General features: G+C 41.5%; 1 protein-coding gene across 1 annotated transcript in view; it reads right to left on the reverse strand.

Annotated features, from left to right (window-relative positions):
• Positions 1–646: 646 nt before the first annotated feature.
• LOC143287611 (epidermal growth factor receptor-like) overlaps positions 647–22,497 on the reverse strand; it is a 278,987-nt gene continuing 257,136 nt past the window's right edge. The window contains exons 18-28 of the mRNA XM_076595732.1: positions 21,013–21,178; positions 20,261–20,374; positions 19,318–19,666; positions 15,984–16,075; positions 15,030–15,105; positions 14,501–14,647; positions 12,906–13,003; positions 8,157–8,330; positions 7,097–7,340; positions 6,284–6,586; positions 647–5,263 (exon numbers count right to left, since the gene is read on the reverse strand). Of these exons, the coding sequence (XP_076451847.1) occupies positions 4,857–5,263; positions 6,284–6,586; positions 7,097–7,340; positions 8,157–8,330; positions 12,906–13,003; positions 14,501–14,647; positions 15,030–15,105; positions 15,984–16,075; positions 19,318–19,666; positions 20,261–20,374; positions 21,013–21,178 (2,170 nt within the window). The 3' untranslated portion in view covers positions 647–4,856. The remainder of the gene's footprint in view (positions 5,264–6,283; positions 6,587–7,096; positions 7,341–8,156; positions 8,331–12,905; positions 13,004–14,500; positions 14,648–15,029; positions 15,106–15,983; positions 16,076–19,317; positions 19,667–20,260; positions 20,375–21,012; positions 21,179–22,497) is intronic.

Here is a 22,497-nt window from a genome sequence, read left to right on the forward strand (position 1 = left end):
TAATAATAATGATAAGTGTCAGAAGCAGCGAAGAAGGGCAATTCAGTTCTGGCAGTGCCAAGTGCTGGACACGAGTGGGTAGCAAAGCAGTGGTGCCCGCAACGTACTGTACACGTCGTACCAAGGGGGGCAACCACAGTCGTCGGTAGTGCAGGGTTCCAGTGAATAAAACAACAACAACAACAGCAACAGCAACACGCTCACACGTCACTGAGTTCTGCTGCAAACACGTGAGGGGTGTGTTTGTGGGTGGGTGGGCACAACAACAACAACAACAACAACACCAACAACAATGATAAACACTTTTATGGTCAGGTGTGTGTGTGTGTGTGTGAGTGTTACAAACAGCATTTCAATTCCAGGAGAAAATGAAAGAATCCAACAGAAAACGAAACTGAAAATCAAAACCAAACAACAACAACAGCAGCAAAAAAACAAAAAAACAAAAAAAACCCCAACCAAACAAACAAAAAAAAACAACAACAAAAAACAAAACAACAACAACAACTGAAGAAGCAATAATGATATCCAAAATTAACAGGGGTGAAACAGTAATGAAGACAAAATCAGAGGATCACATTAAAAAAAAAAAAAAAAAAAGAAGAAGAAGAAGAAGCAGAAGAAGAAGAAAGAAAAAGAAAGGCGATGATTCACTCTGGCAACACCACAGCAATTCTCTCCCTCTCCTGACATACTGTTACGAGCTTTTATCTATTAGTTGTTTTTTGGGGGTTTTTTTTGCTACTTGTTTAGAATTTTGTTTTCTGTATCTATAAATTTATTTATTCGTTTTGACTCATTAGCTGAAAACATTTTTAATGGCCCATTCATAAACAGCTGGTCAACCTTAAATTATCATTATGAACATGTTTCTTTCTTCTTCTTTTTTTTCTCTCTCTTTTTTTAATAAAAAAAAAAGCAACTTGTCTAAAGGCCAGAATGCAATTTTGATTAATTGTGCACAAAATCTGAGATTCGTTTAATAAAAAAAAAGTGACCGAAAAAGCTAGTGAAAGGAATGTTTGGGGAGACTTTCCAATGTGCCAGCCAGATCATTCCTAAACGTGCCTGTGGGGAAGCCGATAAATTCAGTCACACATGCGTGAACAGACCATGTGGCCATCGAGTGATCTCTCCTTTGATCAGAAAGCGAAATAGCATATATGAAGGGTGCTACATTTGTTCGAAATGAAAGGGAATGAGAAAGTGAAGGGTCCACATATACATACATACATACATACATATATATATATATATATATATATATATATATATAGTGAGAGAGAGGCAGAGAGGTGGACAGAGAGACAGAGACAAATAGGAGAGAGGGCGGTAGAGAGACAGAGACAGAGAGAGACAGACAGAGAGAGAGAGAGAGAGAGAGAGAGAGAGAGAGAGAGAGAGAGAGAGAGATGCAAAAGAAAAAGAAAAACCAGACGTACAATTATATCACAATATTCTTTCTTTCATATCAAGTGATCATCTTTGGAACTGAAAACGCCCCCAAGAATTGTCAATGTTTCAATACGACGCTTGTTGACCAATCCACACGTTTGTTCGAATTGCTCAGCATCTCTTTTATGTACAACAGGCTGCCCGGCAACATAAGCCTTATTCTTTTCGTGTGCACAGAAAACAGGTTTTACACGCATACGCGCGCGCGCGCACACACAAACACACACACATACACACACACTACACGCGCGTGGATACATGTCTTCTGATGAGACAAAGCAGTTCTCTATAGATTTGTGACCTATGAACATAAAAAAAACAACAACCAGAACTGGGCAATTCTCGCTATTTTAGTATCTTCATAAATCTCGTTGGCGTCGATTCGTGAGAAAAGAAATAGAACAAAAAAAGACAAGAAAAGCTTGTTTTGTGCACATCACATTAAAAAAAAATCACAAAATTACTTTCCTTCCTTCAACTCAGGTCCAAGACGGCCACTATCGTCAGCTTGGCTTTAAACAAGGTGAACCGAAACCTCTTCACACAACATTCGTGGGTGTGTTAAATTAGTTCTGTCAACGTACACAACTTTCCCCAAGTAAAGCAGGGACTGCTGGAATACAGACTGAACTCTTGCCACCATACCTAACAATGAACGTTCTATAAAAGCACAGGTACACGCCTTCCAGCCCCATTCATCACAGACAAGCGTGTCTAATGATGAATGCATCTTCAGCGAAAAATAGAAACTGCAAGCGTAACGCAATCTAAGGGAGAGAATAACATCTGTGCAGTTACTGTTCTCATGGTCGAAATGAAGTTGTTTCCCCTGATCGGTCAGTGTCAAACATTTTCATGACGAATTCACAAAGTTTTTTTTTCCCCATTTGTTTGGGTTGTATATATATATATATATACATTTATGCCAAAAGGAAGAGCTTTCAAATGTCGATGACACACACTAACTTTCCATGATGACCATGATTATCTTTTAAGCGTCTTCAATAAAATCATGGTTGGAGATTGGATTGGATATCATGATGGCCCCCAATGTAGGCATCCTTGAACGATAATAATCATGGTTGGGGACTTCATCGTTACTGATTTATTCATCCTCACCGAGGTACGAATGCCTTGCCTGTTGTGCATCATCATCACCATTTTTTCCGGCTGAGATTGTGTGAACAATATAATATCGGTATTTCACTGTGCTCGTTCATTCCGTTCCTGTAATACCACTGAGAGAAGGAGGAGAAAAAAAAACCCCAAAAAAACCAAGCAAACGAACGTGAAAGGAAAAGCCGAAATGATGAAGGGCTAGGATGGGTGGGGTTAGCTAAGTGAACAGTGACAACAACATTTTGTTCGTTTCTTTCATTTTGTGCTCGCAGGTGTCAGTTAATTAAGATACATGGATAGACTGGCCACTGACAGGTCAACATTGGTGAAAACTCATCTGAAATAAAATCGAAACCAAACATACATCTGTTGTGCATGCAAACAAAATCAAACAAACATACATCAACGAATCATTAAAAAAAAAAAAAGTTCGGCAAGACTGTCATCAAAGAACAACCACTCTATGTCACTCCCGCTTCCCAGAACGCCACCTCTTCCCTCCCTCCCTTCCTACCTCCTCCCCTCCACGCCTCTTTTTTTTGTTCTTCTCTCAGCAACAGTGACCAGCCATTCATCATTCATATTGTTCGCTCGTCACACTCCAGTGTCAGTTTCAAGGAGGTGTCAAAGCGGCGTGCGGGCTGATCCTTAATTATATACGCGACACCACATCCGCTTTGGACAAACAACAACAATTAAGGGGAGCAGATGCCTGACCTGCGCATACACCCAACACGCTGGTCAAGTTCTTGAGACACGCACCCCAAAACACAACATGTATGTAAAACACAACATCGTCCGGCCCTTTGTACAGGAGAGATGGGGTTTAGGGGAGCGAACAGTGATCGCTGCGGCTGCTGCAGTATTGAGCTCACAGAAAGAACATTCACAGCCTGTAGTAAGTAAAGCACCGTCATAGCGCTACACGGCGATAGGTCAACAAGCCGGTTTTGTGAGGAGGGTGGGAGGGAAGGAGGGAGGGAGGGATACAGGAGGGAGCTAGATGGGTTGGCCTTCCGGCCCGAACTGTGTGGGTCTGCTGAATTCATTGCATGGGAATTCCAGAACTGCAATCGGCAGACGGTACGGGATGCGGGGACAGACCGCACAAGCGTCCACCACACTACTGGTTGTGTTTGTTCGTTTTTCACTTGTCACTATGCACCATTCATGAAGAGGAAAAGCGCTGTCGCTCCTTTTCGCAACCCAGTTCCGAAACAAAGGAGAGGGGACGGGTGCCGTAGAGGCAGAGCGCGATTCTCACGAGGATTTCAAGTGAAATTCGACACAGGTCAATAAGCAATATTTTCTGATTTCGTTCGCCTCCTTAGAGCTTGATTTTTTTTTCTTCTACAGCTTGGATACATGACACGTTCCAAACATAATTATATAGCATGTTGGACGTTTAAGTCAAGAGAACCGGTCCAGCCACAAAAAGGCAGACGATGTCCGTACGTACCCCCCCTTCTTCCTTCACGGTCACAATCACAAAGCTTGGACGTTGTCTGTCTGTCTGCAGTAGTTACAAACATCTACTGTCAATATACCATCACGAGTTTGTAACAAACAATATTCCATCGAGACACGGGTCAATCAGCCAGCCGCCTTTCCAGAAAAAAAAAAAATCAAAAACAATCACAGCCAAGTTGAAGTTTCTTGAACACTCTAAGCAAGGTGACCGCGCGCTCTGTTTCTTTGAACATCACCATTCAGAGAAGAAGATGCCAGGTCATGATCGTCACTTTGCATCCCTGTTCATCCTCAAGCGCCTGCTGTTACTGTGACCATTACCCCCCTGTCCCTCCCCCTCTCACTCCCCCCCTCCCCCCCACACACACCGACCCCCGAGCTCCGCCCTCAGCATACATCTGTGCAAGGGTTGGGGATTTCACCCAAACAACGCTGTCGCTGTGAGCAACAACCTTCGGCACACATCTATGGTCGGGTGACGGGTGGAGAGGAGAGGAGAGGGGGTGGGAGGTCGGGAGGTCCCAAACAACGCTCGTCACTGTGATCAACAGTCCTCATGGCAGGGTGGAGAGGAGAGGTTGTGCAGGAGATTTTCCCCCAGAACAACGCCAGTCACTGTGATCAACAACCCTCAGCACACATTTGCCTTGCCAGTGGGGGAGGGGGGGAGGGGCGGTGGGTGGGGTGGGATGGGGTGGGGGTGGGGGGGTTAAGGGGAGGGACTCCCCATCCTCCACCCCCAAGTCCCCCACCCTTAGCAAAACTGGCCCTTACAACCACCACCACCACCACCACCAAAAACACCATCGCCGCTACACCTGAGACTCGGAGGGCAGCTGGTCCCTGAAAGGCCTGATGTCTCCCCTCCTGCCCAGGCTGCCCCCCACCACCCCCGTAGGGCTGTGGTGGTGGTGGTGGTGCTGGGGGTGGGCGGAGGACGGGGGCGAGGAGCCGAACTCATTGTAGTAGTGCGAGTCAATGTCCAGCGATTTGCCCCGGGGGTAGAAGTCCGGGCGGGGGGTGCGGTAGACCGGCGCCCCGTGGTTGAGGGGCTTGGTCTCCCAGACGTCGTCGTCGTTGTTGTCGTCGTCGTTCTGGAAGTACTCGGGGTTGGCGACGGCGGCGGGCATGGACATGGCCGGGGACCAGCCCAGCATGCGGTCCGTCTCCCGCTCCTCGGGCCCCCCGTCCTCAAACACCTTCTCGTTCTGGTAGTAACCTGACAGGCCGAAGATATGCGCTATGATGTATCCGCATCATCATCATCATCATCATCATCATCACCATAATAACAATATCAGTACAGAATAATAATAATAATATTATTAGTAGTAGTAGTACAGAATATGTAAGACTGATGACGATGATAATGATGATAATAACATAGAATATATCATACTTTATCATAATAACAATTACAGTAATAATGACCATGATATCGCTACTACTACTACTACTACTGCTACTATAGAAATGAACTACAAAAAAAGTGTGATCACTGTGTTCATTGTCAAAAAAAAAAAAGTGTCCAATGTACTTCAATGCTTTTTACGATAGAAGACAGGGTGAAATGCATTATAACAACAACATTGATAATGATAATGATAATGATAATAATAATAATAATAATAATAAAAATAATGATGATACTACTACTACTACTAACAAAGATGATAATAATAAAGATAATAACAAAATAACAACATTCATGATAATGATAACAAAAAATAACAATAATGATAATAATAAAGATGATAATAATAACAACGATGATAATAATGATAACATTACTGATAATTATACTGATAATGATAACCACCCCTCCTCTCTCTCTCTCTCTCTCTCTCCTTCTCCCATATTACCCACATTTTCTTTCATGAATCTCATACTTGTGTGTACATTGCTGTATTGTTGTTATTCCATTTTCTTTGATATGTGCTGTAATTTAACTTTGTAATGTAACTTTAACCCTCTCTCTCTCTCTCTCTCTCCACAGTCGATTTATCAGTCTGTCTGTCTGTCCGTCTGCCTGTCGCTCTGTCTCTCTGACTCTCATTTCATCTTTTCTTCTTAATCTCTCCACACTCGCCCACTTGATTGATTTATTTAATTTTGTACCCCAGGGCTGGGTGGGTAAAAAAAAAAAAAGCATTCTTGTCATTATGCTTATCTCAATACCCTGCAAAAATAAATTTTCGTTCGTTCGTTCGTTCGTTCTCTCTCTCCCCTGTCTTCTCACCTTTGTCGCTGAGGTCGGTGTAGGTGGCCGGGTAAGGGGGAGCAGCAGAAGGGGAAGAAGAGGAGGCAGCAGCGGCAGCGACAGCCGCGTGGGGGGCCAGGTAGTTGTCCTCATCCACAGGCAGCTGAAGCACCTTCTGCTGAGACAGGGACGGTGGGGGTGCCGACTGCTGCCAGCCGCCCTTCCCCAGCATCATCCCCCCGTTCTGCTGCAGCATCATCATCCCTGGGTGCTGGTGGTGGTGGTGGTGGGGGTGGGGGTAGTGGTGTGGGTCCGGGTAGGAGGCGACGCCCTCGATCTCTTCTGTGGAGTGGAGGGGGTGGAGGGGATGGAGGGGAAGGGAGGGGAGATAGGGGAGGGAGAGGAGGGGGAAAAAGTTTGGGGAATAGGGGGTTGGGGGGTGGGGGGGGGGAGAGGGGAAGGGGGCAGAGAAGGAGGTAGGAAGGTTTAGGTGAGTTGTGTTAAAAAGCCAGTCTGAATAATAACAATAACAACAATAATGATAATCATCATCATCATTACCATCATTATCTTCTTCTTCATCATCATCATCAAAATGGTCAACATTATATCATCATCATCATCAAAATGGTCAACATAACGAAAGCTATTTCTTTACAGCATTTCTCAACGTAATTTCAGAACCAGTGCCAGCAATCAACTAAGTTGGCACTGCAGCTTTTACATTAAAAAAAAGTAACTTTTACTGTTAAAAGTAGTAGGTTTTACTGTAGTTTTTATTGTGAAAAGGAATCAAAAGCAGTTGCCCTCCCTGCAGTTCGTGGTGGTCACAGTAGGACTAATCATACGTACCTTTCTCCCGGAGGAAGCGGATGGGGTCAGAGCTGTATCTGGAGTTGAGGCTGTCCTCGCGGCCGCGGCTGGGCGACGCCTGCTGCCGCTGTTTCCGAGCCTCGACAGCCGCGTCCAGGTGGGCGTAGTTCCTTTCTCTCCATGGCCGCGTGGCCTCCCCACCACCACCACCACCACCACAACTACTACCGGCGGCGGAGAAGCCGCCTTTCTCCGGCTTTAGCGGATAGGTCAGCAAGGGTGTCTGGAACGGAAGGGAAAATGTAAAATTGAAATCGAAAGCTATTTTTCTTTTTTGCTTTGAAGGAAAGGTATAAGTACTTATTGTTTTCATTCCAGCCTCGCAAAGAAAGCTTCTAAATCAGTCTAGGGAATACGAATACAAAGAACAATAACAAAACAAAACAAAACAAACAAAAAAACAACAAAAAAACAACAACAAAAAAACCCACACATAAAAAAACACTCAAGCAAAAAAACAAAACAAACAAAAACAAAAAACCAAAAACCAAAAAAAAAAAAAAAAAAAAAAAAAACGTGAGGAGAAAAGATTTTCTTGTTGTCCTGTTCATCGATATCTGTGTTGTATTGTGACATGTTCCAAATAAAATACTGTTTAAACCAAAGGAGGCGCGCGAGTCTCATCATTGCACGCCCTTTGATTTTTCAAGAATTGTTTTTACACTGGCTACCTGTTGAGCAGAGAATGAAGTACAACAAGATCTCATGTCTCTGCTTTTAGGTCATTTCTGCAGGTACCATCACGCCCACAGTATGTTTCTGGCCTGTACTCAGTTAAAGCTTTTTCGAGGATAACAGGGCAGAAGAGAAATTGACTGTAGTGATGTGTATGATTTCACTGTGTACGTGTCCTTTTATTTTTTTTAACCCAATTCATTTATTATCATTCCTTCTGTTTACAGTTTGCTTCCTTTATTTTCAGTCCCTCTCTTTTGGACGACGGCTAGATGAATAAAAAAAACCCAACATATTCCTGGCTTATCTATTACCCTCGTAAGTAAAGAATTTGACTTAGACAAAGCACAGGCCCGGTACTCACGCTGGGAGAGTTGTTGTTCTCGAAGACCACCTGACGGGGGGACAAAGGCACCTGAGGCTGCAGGTAGTCGTCCGCTTCCATCAGCTCCTCAGGCCCGTCCGCCGCCACGCTGACACTGCGCACCAGCTCGTTCTTGTCGTAGGAGTGGCTGGGCAGCCTCATCAGCTTGTCTCCCTGCATAGGTCGATAGGTAGGTAGGTAGGTCAGTAGGTGGGTTGGTAGGTAGGTAGGTGGGTAAGTTTGGGGGGGGGGGGGTATATAGGTAAGTAGGTGGGTTGGTGGGTAGGTGGGTAAGTTGGGGTGTGGGGTTATAACGATAGCGATAATGACAGTTTTGAGTTTTCAGTTTTAAAGTGGTGTCAAAGTGTGGGTACTGATTTATATGATATGCTACACCACATCTTGCTGTAAAAAAAGAAAAGAAAAAGAGGGTATATAGATAAGTTGGTGGGCTGGTAGGTATGTCGGTAAGTTGGGGTGTGGAGGTGGGGTGGGTATAACGATAGCGATAATGATAGTATTTTAGTTTTCAGTATTCAGTTTCAAGGAGATGACAAAGCATACGTTCTGATCCGTATAATTTGCTACACCACATCTGCTATAAAAGAAAAGAAACAAACAAAAAACCCAGATACCTGATCTTCGGAAAAAAAAACACACACAAAAAAAACAACAAAAAAACGCTGATCAGGTCATGAGAGCCTACCCTAAGTTTGTGTAAAATATTCACATAGAATGGGTAAACGAACAGTTACCAGAAAATAATAGTAAGGTGAAAGAACCGATTAATATAAAACATAGTAAAGCGAAAGATACGTATGGCAGAGGGAACATTTTAGAACTAAAAGAAAGAAAAATAAAACATGAAAAAAAGGGGCCACGTTAAGCAAACCAGCGAGCACAGAATGCAAATGCGCGCGCGCACGTACACACACACAGACACAGACAGACACACACACACACACACACACACACACGATAATGATAACGATGAACTGTTCACGAAAAGGCTAAAGAACCATCTGAACGGGACGGTGGGGTGGTGGTGGTGGTAGCGAGGGAAAATTTACAATAAATAGTATGCTGCCACACACGGTAATACGCTATACATGCATGACATGTTTCAATACACTTGTTGGAATGTTACTTTGAGAGAGAGAGAGAGAGAGAGAGAGAGAGAGAGAGGCGGGTTGGGGGGAGGAGGGAGAGAGGGCACGTTGGGTTCTGTTCAAAACAGTACATTTTTTTGTTTCTTTGCTGTTCTTAAAAAAAGAAAATAAGATGTGAAAAGCACATTCAAAAGAACAAACACGCTCTCTCGCAATGCCCGTTTTTTTTTGTTTTCTTCTTATTTCTCTCCTCTATGTATGTCTCTCTCTCTGCCTCTCTCTCTCCACTCACATTCTTTCTCTTCCTCATCCCCCTTCTTTCTCAATAAATCGTTAACCAAGCATGACAACTGTACAGTCGCTTCTCTAACAGGCCACGGTGTATGGATGACTATACACATCTTTCACTGAGTGTAAGGAAACACATCACACACTTGTGTCATGCCATGCAAGAATGTGTTACAGTTAAGAGAAAGAGAAGTGAAGAAAGAAAGAAGGAAAGAAAGAAAGAAAGATTGAAAGCGAGAGGGGTAGAGAGACAGGTGGTGAGAGATAGAGACAGGTAGACAGATACAGTGTATATATGTATGTATATATATATATATATATATATGTGTGTGTGTGTGAGAGAGAGAGAGAGAGAGAGAGAGAGAGAGAGAGAGAGAGAGAGACTGAGAAATGGAAGAGGAACCATTGTTAAGTAACACTGACAACAGTAACAGTATTGTTGAAGATCGACACACACACAAAGAAGAGAAAAAAAAGAAGCTTTCAATCACAACAATATGGGAAATCAATAAATATATCATGCTGAGTTCAGAAAAAAGGGAAACTGACGTCACCAATGTCGGTCAACATACTCACGATTAATGACATTTGATTTTCACAAAAGCTTTGTTTGTTTTTTTTCCCAATCGTTATATTTTTTTTCTCATTCTTCTTTCTGTTCACGCATGCGTAGGAATAAAGATAAAAAAAATATAAACCCCCCCAAAAAACTGGGATGCAGGGAACTAAGGTCAAGGGTGTAACAAGGTCAAGGTTCAAGGCCATGCACGACCACCGATGCTGTTCAAGATGCTCAAGATTAATGGCACTCATTTTCGAGCAAAGCTTAAATTTGTTGTCGTCGTTGTTGTTAATCTTCTTGCTCTTCTTCCTTTTCTTTTCTCTGCACACGACTTCGTTCGGGGACACGTGACGCATGCGGTAGGAACCAAGATGAAACGGGGGAGAGAGTGAGGAAACTTAAGAGCAGGTGGGAGGGGTCCAGGTCAAGGTTCAAGGCCCATGCAAAAAAAAAAAAAAAAAAAAAAGAACCACCAAAGTGATGACGTCACTACCTCGCGCTCCGCGTCTGGCGGCAGGTCCACCTCATCATCGATTGGCAAAAGGTCAAGGTCAGATCCACGAAAATTTTCCTCAGGGATTTTCTTCAATACATCCCCCTGCGTGGATACAGAACAGCACGTCTTGACAGAACTGAACATTTTTGGGCTGATGGTGGCAAGCACAACACTCACATCTTCTGGTTGACATACCGTGCGCTGTTTTTGATATATTTTATTATTATTATGAAAAAAAAAATTTTTCACTCTTATAAACACAGAACTGTGATTGTCCGATATATTTTTTGTTTTATTTTGGCCCGGGCATAAATTATAGTTCATAATTATGATGATTGACCATGGCATCAGCGCTTGGACTGTATCTTGGATTAAAAAAAAAAAAAGCTCATATATATGCTGATTATCATCTTTATTCGTGACCGTCATGCTAGTAATCAATAAGAAGTCATCTGTCTCGTTCTGGGAAGGTGGGGATTGGAGGAAAGAGGGGGCGGGGGTTTGCAAACATTAATAATACTAAAATCAGGTCTGTCTGATTCACATACTTTTTCAATGCTAATTAAGCCAATTAACGCTAAAAAAAAGAAAAAAAAGAAGAGAATTGTCTCTGTGACTAGTCTGACTTTGTTTTGGGGGGTGGGGGTGGGGGGGGGTGGCTGTTGATTAATTAACTAAACCAATGCATGTTACCCGTCTAATTCTGATGACCTTAAATCTCTCTAGTGCAAAACGTTCGTTCACATTCTGCCCTTTGTTGTTAAAAGAGTGCAGGTCATCTTTCTCGTTCTGACCTTGTCAAGGATGATGCTAACTGTTGGACCGCAGGAGAAACTTCGGGAGGAAGGGAATAAAGAAAAAAAAAACAACAACAACAAACCGAAAAACTACCGAGGACAAATCTCTCACACTTGCAACAGTCACATTTTTTGGGGGGTGGGGGGTTGTGGGGGTGGGGGATGGTGGGAGATGGGGGAGGGGGTGTGGGTGTGGGTGTGGGTTCCGGTAGAAAAAGACAACAGCACGCACTCATCACAGACAAACGGCACACAAAGAGAAAGACTAACAGCTAAATAAAATCACCACAACGACGCCCACCACACGCTCATAACTGATAATACTGATATACCAACCAAACCGTAAAATAAACCTCGAGGGACAGGACATAGGCACTCAGAGCACACTTCAAAAGCTTAAGGTGAAAGGAAAGAAAGAAAGAAACAACAAATATGCCATAAAAAAAATACCTAACACCAAATAATGATGACGATAATGATAAAAAATAATGGTAGCAATAATAATAGTAATATTGATGATAATAACAATAATCATCATCATCATAAAAAAAAAATCATCGATTGAAACCACTACCAAACAACGTTTTCAAACCAGAAACCATTCCCCAAAATAATGACAATATTCAACAAGCTGTACAAAAAGCCATATCACACGCACTAAGTATCTAAACATACAATAATACCGATACCACCTTCACTAACATCAGAAAAAAACACACACAAAAACACACACACACACACACACACAAACCCATCACCATCACCACCACCACCACCACCAACAACAAAAAATTCCAAGAGACATATCACGCTGCAACTAACATCTAAACAAACCAACACCAATACCACCCTCATTAAATAAGAAAAAAAAAAAAAAAAATCATCACCACCACCACCACCAACCAAGCATAATGCCAGAATCAGCCAGAAAAGACCAGAACCAAAGTCGGGGACGGTGGCACCACCCGACCACCAGTTGGCGGACTGGGAGAAGAAGAAGAAGAGAGGGGAAAGGGGGTGGGGGTGTGGTGGAGGTGAGGGCACAGCTGATCTGTGTATTCACCAAATGACAGCGGTGGTGATAAAGAATAACCATCATACTCCGGGTGGAATGGTATGTTTTGTTTGTTTGTGGGTTTTTTGTTTTTTTGTTTTTTGTTGTTTTTTTGGGTGGAGGGGGGGTTGTTGGTAGGTATTTTTAAAATCTTTTTTATTTTTATTTTTTTAAATTTATTATTATTTTTTTTAGGATATATTCAAATGACATATACCTGAGTTGCAGTACCTATTTTCACTATTATGTACGTCGTCATGCCTTATGTTTCATTTATCATGTACTCTTTCTTATCCTATTCATGTATTTAAGTACTTATGTTAAATATATATGTGCAATCAAAATTGGAAATTAAAAAAAAGTAAAAAAAAGAAAAAAAAAAAAGAAAAGAAAAAAGAATAACCATCATCAAACAAATCACGCTGGCAGCGCGCCAGACTCACCTGCACCACCAGGTAGCGGCCTGGGTCGCGGGCCATCTTGGCAAACTCCTCCGTCAGTTCCTTGAAGGAGGGTCGGCTCTCAGCATCCAACATCCAGCCTGACAGCCAGACACAGACACACAGTGGACCATGGTCATACATTCTAAAATGTTACTTTACAAATTGTAGAATCGCTGAAAACAAAAGTCAGTTTTTCTTCCCAATATATATATATATCTATATCTATATATATATATATATGATAGTCAGTCGTGTCCGACTATGACCATCAGAACAGCAGAGGAGGCAACTGCTGTTCCGACTATTTGGGCTAGAATTTGATTATAGTGGAGAGTGTCTTGCCCAAGTACATGCCCACTCTCTCGGCCAAGAGGGTTTTAGGACAGTCGGCGTTGGGATGGTTCCCAAAGGCCAACTAGCCCACAAGGCTGCAGCACTAAGAGCCAGTGCAATTTTGCCTCCTAGTTTGAGAGTCATAGTCCTTCACAAAAGGCTATGCCAGCTGTAAGTGGTTTCCCATTGAGTGGAGAAACCATTGATAATACAGCTCTCACTTTGCTGTTGGCCCAAATGTAAACTTATGTCAATCTGTGATATAAGCCGAGTGTTGGGCCTTCCCAATTTACTCTATGCATAAAACGACGAAAAATCACATGGACAATAATGGATGTATTTGTAACGATCAAATCTGTCTAACACATACACACACAAAAAAAGAGTAAAGAACTACAGCATAGACAACAGTGATTTATGTGTGATGATCAAACCTATCCATTACATACACACTGATAAAGTAAAGAACGATTATATGGACTGATTTATATATAAAAAATGAGAGGGGTTGGGGGGGTGGCGGGTAGATAGAAAGAAACACACACACACACACACACACACACACATAAACACACACACATACACACACACAAACAAACACACACACAAACACACAAACTGAAAGAGAGAGGGAGACAGATAGATACAGAGAGAGAGAGAAAAAAAAGAAGAGAGAGAAAAAGAAGAAATAGAGAGAGAGAGAGGGGGGAGGGAGAGAGAAAGAGATATGCAGATACAATACAGAATAGTATTGCACAATACAACACAATGCAATACACACAACACAACATAATACAGCAGAGCACAGTGCAGTTACAGCACAGTACAGTACAACCCAACCAAACCCATCACAATAGAATAGAATATGTCTATATATATCATATATATAATATATACAATACAATACAACACGATTCAATACACACAACACAACATAATACAGCAGAGCACAGTGCAGTTACAGCACAGTACAGTACAACCCAACCAAACCCATCACAATAGAATAGAATATGTCTATATATATCATATATATAATATATACAATACAATACAACACAACACAATTCAATACACACAACACAACATAATACAGCAGTTACAGCACAGTACAGTACAACCCAACCCAACACAATAGAATAGAATAGAATATATATATATATATATATATATATATATCACATATACAATACAATACAACACAATACAATACAGTACAATACAGTACAACACGGTACAACACATCGGAGCACAGGGATATTCACATTTGATCATGATCATGTAGACGTCGATGGTGCAGATGGAGGGCTGGGGCAGGCGCTCCCCTTTCTCCAGCAGGCCGGGCACGTCCCGGGCACGTATGTTGTCGTAGGGCTTCTGCCCGTAGGTGAACAGCTCCCACGCCGTCACGCCTGCACAGGCGCGCACACACACGCACACACACACACACACACACACACACACATTGTTAAGCATTTGAAATATATTTATAAACCAGCACAAACATGCACACACACACACACACAAACACACACACACATTGTTAAGCATTCCTAAGTTACTTATACACAGCACAAATGATGAACCAAAACGTACAGGATATCTATCTATTCTGTCTGAAATAACAAATATCATTCATGCACAAAATTATGAAACACAAAAACAACACAGAGACATTAACAGTACTGTTGTCTCGGGTTTATGGCAATGTGAGTGTGTGATTAACGATTTGAGAGAGTGGATGTATTGTATTCTATATCATCATACAACAAAAAAACATTATCAATGTCTTACCAAAACTCCAGACGTCACTCTTGTGTGTGAAGATTCTGTGTTGGATGCACTCCAAAGCCAGCCACTTGATGGGCATCTGTGACACATTCCACAAATTCATCCACCATCCCATTCAAAATAACAGCCAACAACATTCTCGACCGAACATACAAACAGTAATGACATCTACATTAATATGTCAATCACGCATAAATAAAACTCTTTTACTCTCTCTGAACGAATACCTCCTGGCCCCTGACACACAACTGATATACCTGGAGGAATCTGGTGAACAGTTTTTTTTTCTGTGCGGCGCCCCCGGCGACTCTTCAAAGAGTTGAATGAGAAAAAAAAAAGAAAAACAACAACAAAAAAACCCAAAAAAACAAAACACCAAAAAACAAACGACCAAACCAGAAGACGTCTTATGATGAAACAACTTCATACTAATTTGTAAAACAACAACAAAACAAGAGGCAAGGACAGTAATGGTTGTTAAAGAGTGGTTCTAGATATATACATCAGAAACGTTCTATTACTCAGAATCTAAAGTTTAAACAGAGTTTATTTCGGTGGTCTTCTCACCACCCTCCTCAACAAAACTGATATAGGTAGCACAGGAAAGTATCAGAAAGAGATAATAATAATAAAGTATACACGTTCTTATATCAGTTTTGCTGAGAAGGATGGTGGTGAAACATCACCGAAATGTACGAGTAACCTCAAACTTTCGATGTTAGATAAAGGAAATTCTCTATCTATTGTAAGGACAGAAACTTTTGCTCTTGAAACGAGACAAGGGACACACACACACACACACACACACACACACACACACACACACACACAACACACACACAACACACACACACACACACACACACACACACAACACACACACACACACACACACACACAACACACACACACACACACACACACACACACACCACAGAGAAAGTTCCAGACATATACCTTTCCTCCTGCAGCATGATACTCCTCTTCGTTGTAGTCCAACAACTTGGCCAGGCCGAAGTCTGTGATCTTGACCTGAGTTGGGGTTTGAACTGAAAACCGCACAAGAAACGGCATTCAGTATACCACTGTATACCATATATTATTGCAACAGTCAAGTATACACCACGTATAATTTCAATTTCGGTTTCAGGGTGGTGTTAGAGCGTGCAAACCGGTCCATATGCGCTACACCACATTTGCATAAACCCAACACGATGATCAGGCCTTGAGAAGATATCTTTGGTTTGCGTTGTGCAAAACACTGACATAAAATGAAACAGAACAAGAGAGGCAAGGCCTTCAAGACTCACTTGTGATAAATTAAGTCCCCTAGCATTAATTACAGAGTAATTTCCCTTTTTTACTATCTGCACCAAAACGTTTGCAAAATAAATAAAACTTCCATGCTTAGCAAAAGAAGTTCCTGTTTGAACAAAAAATGATAATAATGACTCCTCTTGTTGTTGTGTCAGAATAAGAGGTCAAAGTGCCAAGTTTAGAGAATACAAAAATATAAATATAACAGTAAATGCAGTTTGCATATAATTAGGCTTCTTTAAAAAAAAATTTTTTGTGCCCATCCCAGAGGTGCCATATTGTTTTAAACAAGAGGAGTGGAAAGAACTGAATTTTTCCTATTTTTATACCAAATTTGGTGTCAACTGACAGAGTATTTGCAGAGAAAATGTAAATGTTAAAGTTTACCACGGACACACAGACACACGGACACACACACACACACACACACAGACAACCGAACACCGGGTTAAAACATAGACTCAATTTGTTTACACAAGTGAGTCAATAATAAAGAAAATAAACAAATAGGTAAATACAATAAAATACAGCGATGGGAAAGATGTGTAGAAGGCAAATGACTGAAATGACTGAAATAAAAACAAGAACACAAGTGAGTCAATAATAAAGAAAATAAACAAATAGGTAAATACAATAAAATACAGCGATGGGAAAGATGCTGTAGAAGGCAAATGACTGAAATAAAAACAAGAACAAAACTGGGCCACGCTCAGCGTACAACGTTGTTGAACTGATTTTTGTTATTCTGTTCAGCTGGCATTATCAGCCAATGGTTGGTACCAGAGAGTACTCTCTATGATCAATGTTTTGACACTGGCTTTTTCTCGCCCAGTTCACCAACAAGAACGGAAATAAAATGAGAGACACACATACCGATGGATTGAAATGGAAATCGAACCGAAAAGCACACAAAACAATTAATATATCATGTATGACTGTGATTTTTAAAAAAATAATATACGAGTTTCATACCAAGTTATCATTTAAGCATTTCAACGTCTTCTATGTATTCATATTGATTAAATCTAGTGATTCTCATGCATTGTTTGTGCAGCATACATATACCACCACACGAGAATGACTCTTGTAGGGATGAAAAGTGATTCTCGTGTATTGTTTGTGTAAGCATACACACACCACATGTAAATTTCTCTTGGAAATAATAAAGTGTTCTGTATTCTGATTGACTATGACACTCGTGCATTGTTTGAGCAGTATACAAACACTACACATGAATTTCTCTAATAAATAAAGTGTTCTGTATCCTGATTGACTGTGAGATAATAAAGTGTTCTGTATCCTGACTGACTGTGAGATAATAAAGTGTTCTGTATCCTGATTGACTGTGAGATAATAAAGTGTTCTGTATCCTGACTGACAGTGAGATAATAAAGTGTTCTGTATCCTGATTGACTGTGAGATAATAAAGTGTTCTGTATCCTGATTAACTGTGAGATAATAAAGTGTTCTGTATCCTGATTGACTGTGAGATAATAAAGTGTTCTGTATCCTGATTGACTGTGAGATAATAAAGTGTTCTGTATCCTGATTGACTTTGAGATAATAAAGTGTTCTGTATCCTGATTGACTGTGAGATAATAAAGTGTTCTGTATCCTGATTGACTGTGAGATAATAAAGTGTTCTGTATCCTGATTGACTGTGAGATAATAAAGTGTTCTGTATCCTGATTGACTTTGAGATAATAAAGTGTTCTGTATCCTGATTGACTGTGAGATAATAAAGTGTTCTGTATCCTGATTGACTGTGAGATAATAAAGTGTTCTGTATCCTGATTGACTGTGAGATAATAAAGTGTTCTGTATCCTGATTGACTGTGAGATAATAAAGTGTTCTGTATCCTGATTGACTTTGAGATAATAAAGTGTTCTGTATCCTAACTGACTGTGAGATAATAAAGTGTTCTGTATCCTGACTGACTGTGAGATAATAAAGTGTTCTGTATTCTGATTGACTGTGAGATCATAAAGTGTTCTGCATCCTGATTGACAGTGAGATAATAAAGTGTTCTGTATCCTGATTGACTGTGAGATAATAAAGTGTTCTGTATCCTGATTGACTGTGAGATAATAAAGTGTTCTGTATCCTGACTGACTGTGAGATAATAAAGTGTTCTGTATCCTGACTGACTGTGAGATAATAAAGTGTTCTGTATCCTGACTGACTGTGAGATAATAAAGTGTTCTGTATCCTGACTGACTGTGAGATAATAAAGTGTTCTGTATCCTGATTGACTGTGAGATAATAAAGTGTTCTGCATCCTGATTGACAGTGAGATAATAAAGTGTTCTGTATCCTGATTGACTGTGAGATAATAAAGTGTTCTGTATCCTGACTGACAGTGAGATAATAAAGTGTTCTGTATTCTGACTGACTGTGATCCTCGTGCATTGTTTGTGCAGTATACATTATGCACACCACGTGAATTTCTCTTTGTTGAGATAATAACAAAGCGCTCTGTATTCTGTGTATATTAACTGACCCACATTTTGTACTCTATCTTTTCCACATTCTGTGTTCCCCCCTCTCACTCTCTCTTCCTTCCTCAGTCCCCTCCACCCCCACCCCCACCACCACCTCAACCGCTTCCTTTTTCATTTGAATAATTCCTCCCCTGCCATTGATTTTTATTTTATTTTTAGAAATGATGGTTTCTAAGTAACAATAAAAGACAATGGCCATGATGATGAAAATGATGATGATGATGATGATGATGATAATACTATAATAATAATAATGATAATATTAGATGATGATGATGATGATGTTGTTGATGATGATGATGATGATACTACTACTACTACTATATTACTACTACTACTACTAATGATAATCATCATCATCATCAAAATAATAATCATAATAATAATGATATCATTTATTTTCGGTCTAATGCCATCGTCACAGATGAACAGATTGTAAATAAATAAACCACCAAATGAACGAATCACTGACCCAGCACGTTACGAGCCGCCAGGTCCCTGTGCACGATCCCTCTGTCCTCCAGGTAGCTCATGCCCTTGGCGATCTGCGTGCACCAGTTGAGCAGCACCTTGGAGCCGATGTGCTCCTTGTTCTTGCGCACGTAGTCCAGCAGGCAGCCCAGCGGCATCAGCTGCGTGATGAGCATCATCTGGGCCGACATGCAGACGGCCAGGATGCGGATGCAGCAGGCGTGCTCCACCGAGGCCATGACTCGCGCCTCCTCCAGCAGCTCCTTGTTCTGGTTGGGCGAGGTGCCGTCCTGCAGGACCTTGATGGCCACGGGGATCTTCACGTTCTCCCCCTGGGGGATCCAGAATCCCTGGGAAAACACAGACACACACACACACAAACATACATCATATATACATACATACATACACCCCCGAACACGGAGTATGGTTGCCTACATGGCTGGGGTAAAAACGGTCATACACGTCAAATTAAAAGCCCACTCGTGTTCGTACGAGTGAACGTGGGAGTTCCAGCCCATGAACGAAGAAGACACACACACACACACACACACACAATGTACTCATCTACCATCCATCTACCTTGTTTCCCCTTAACTCAACATTCAATATCCTCCTCTTCTCATACCTTTAAAACGATAACACTCAAAAAATAATGTGAAAATTCATACTTTAACAAAATCCCTACCACCAGTGTGTGTGACGGTACATTGAAACAAAATGCCTCTTCCCCCAAATCACGCAGAGCTTTCTATTTATTTCTGCTTGAGAATTTGATTTTAGACAAAACGTAGAAATATCCGAGTAAGTTCAAATTTTGGATTTAGAGTTATGAAATTTCTTCTATTCTCTCCGCTATGTCCTTTTTTTTGTTTTGTTTGTTTTCAAGCTAAATGCGATGCGACTCACTCTTGTCTTGGACTCTCTCTCTCTCTCACACTCACCTTGTACACAGTGCCAAAGGCACCAGAGCCGATGATGCCCCCTTTCCTCAGTTCTGATTCCTTCACCAGTCGTAGTTTAGCCAGGTCGGGCTGGGCGTTTGTGGGCGTCACAGGCTGTTGGGGGTGTAGGAGTGGGGTGGGGAGGGAAGGTAAAAATAAGACAATGACAATTCATACCAAAATCATGTTGATTATTGCCAAAGCCGACCACAAAAAGGCCATTTCAAACTTGACGTTGATAAATGAGTGTATAAAAATTGATATATCCCACATCGATAAAAAAAAGAAAGAAAAAAAAAAGAAAAAGAAAAAAGAGAAGAAATTATAAGGACATGAACGCTTTTTCATGTGTGTGTTTGTGGTTTGTGTGTGTGTGTGTGTGTGTGTGTGTGTGTGTGTGTGTGTGTGTGTGTGTGTGATATTTATAACCCCATCCTTATTAAAAATTTCTCCGGCCATTGAAGCAAGTGTCACTGTGTAGCACTTAAAAAAAAAGAGAGAAAGAAAAAATTAAAGGATAAAAAACAATCAATGTGCTCTTGGAACTGCATGCACATGAGGCAAACACACACACACACACACACACACACACACACACACACACACACACACCGCCTCCCCGCCTACACACACACCATCCCCGAACCCGGACATCCCCTTTCTCTCCACCCCCCACCCCCACACCCCCTACTACCCACACACGAACAAAAACAAAACAAAACAAAACAAAACAAAAAAAACCGCCAAAGCACCTCAGTTTCGTCAAAGCCGGTCATCCGAGCGGTCAGCTCTGCAGTCTTCTCCCTGGACTTGGCCCTCTTCTGGCAGTAGTAGCCGAACAGGGTCAGCAGCACTCCCAGGAGCAGCACCCCGCCGATGATGAGCACCACCAGGATGATAATCTTCTTCTTCTCCTCCCTGCACCAGCAGAAAGATATATATATACGATCCGGTACGGTACTGTGGGATAGGATACTACAGGATACGATAGATTACGATTATGATAGGATAGGATAGGATAGGAGACGGTACAATAGGATACGATACGATACGGCACGGTTCGATACGGTACGATATGACAATATATGATACGATTCGAGACGATACGATAGGATAGGATACAATGAAATGATTTCATTTGAGAGGGATAGAAAGGGAAAGAGAGGAGGGAGGGAGAGAGAGAGAGGAGGGAGGGAGAGAGAAGGGGGGGGGAAGGGACAGAGACAGAGACAGAGACAGAGAGACAGAGAGAGACAGAGTCGATAAGATTAGAGACTGTACGATAGATTATTTTACAATGCAATAATTTCATTTAAGAGAGATAGAGAGGGAGAGAGAGATAGAGAGGGAGAGAGGGGGGGGGGAGGGGGACAGACAGACAGACAGAAAGAGACTGACACAGACGGAGAAAGAGATACAGACAGACAGACAGAAGCAGCAAAGCGGATGGGGGCAGCAATAAATTAACTAGAAAAAAGAAAATCAAAAGCACACACACACACACATACGCGCGCGCTCGTGACCTCCACACCCCCTCCCCTACAGTCCGCCCCGTCTCCCACCCGACACACACACACACACACACACACACAGTATCCAGTCTTATATGATTTCGCACAAAAAAAAAGAGAGGGAAGGCCTTCAAGACTCACTTGTGATACACTTAATAAAAAAATCTAATCGTTAAAATGTGTTCTGTATTTGTTATTATAAAGCTTCGGGTTAAAAGAAAAAGAAAGTCCTAACGGCAGATTCGAACTCTGCGTGTTCGGGTGAGAAGAAACTGTCTTACCCATGACACTATGTGGCTCCTTAACTGACGTTCAAAAATATAATATTTAAACATGCTTTTTTAAAGGGCGATAAATCGATTGCGGTGAGAACGCTGTTTAAATCATATTATTCTGGTGTATCTTGGGCATTCAAAAAATCTTTAAGGGCAATTAAAAATTCTTTTTTAAGTCCGCGGTAAAGGAGACGTGGCTATCGCCGCAATCACACAGCAACATTTAGCCGTTTTCTCTGGATCTAGATAGATGTACAAGTTTCAGTTAGTTACACCCGGTTGACACGGTCGATTCAATTTCTCTTTTATGTTCATTCTAGTTTTATAGTTTTAAAGTTGATATGAAAATTGAGTATTTTGTTAAACTAATAACACGTAGAGCCAAGTACAAGTACTTCTGAACGTCTTATGAAGTGAAAAGGACTTCATTTTGAGAAAAGTCAAGACTGGA

This window comes from Babylonia areolata, chromosome 1 (genome assembly GCF_041734735.1).
Source record: "Babylonia areolata isolate BAREFJ2019XMU chromosome 1, ASM4173473v1, whole genome shotgun sequence".
Taxonomy (NCBI): domain Eukaryota; kingdom Metazoa; phylum Mollusca; class Gastropoda; order Neogastropoda; family Buccinidae; genus Babylonia; species Babylonia areolata.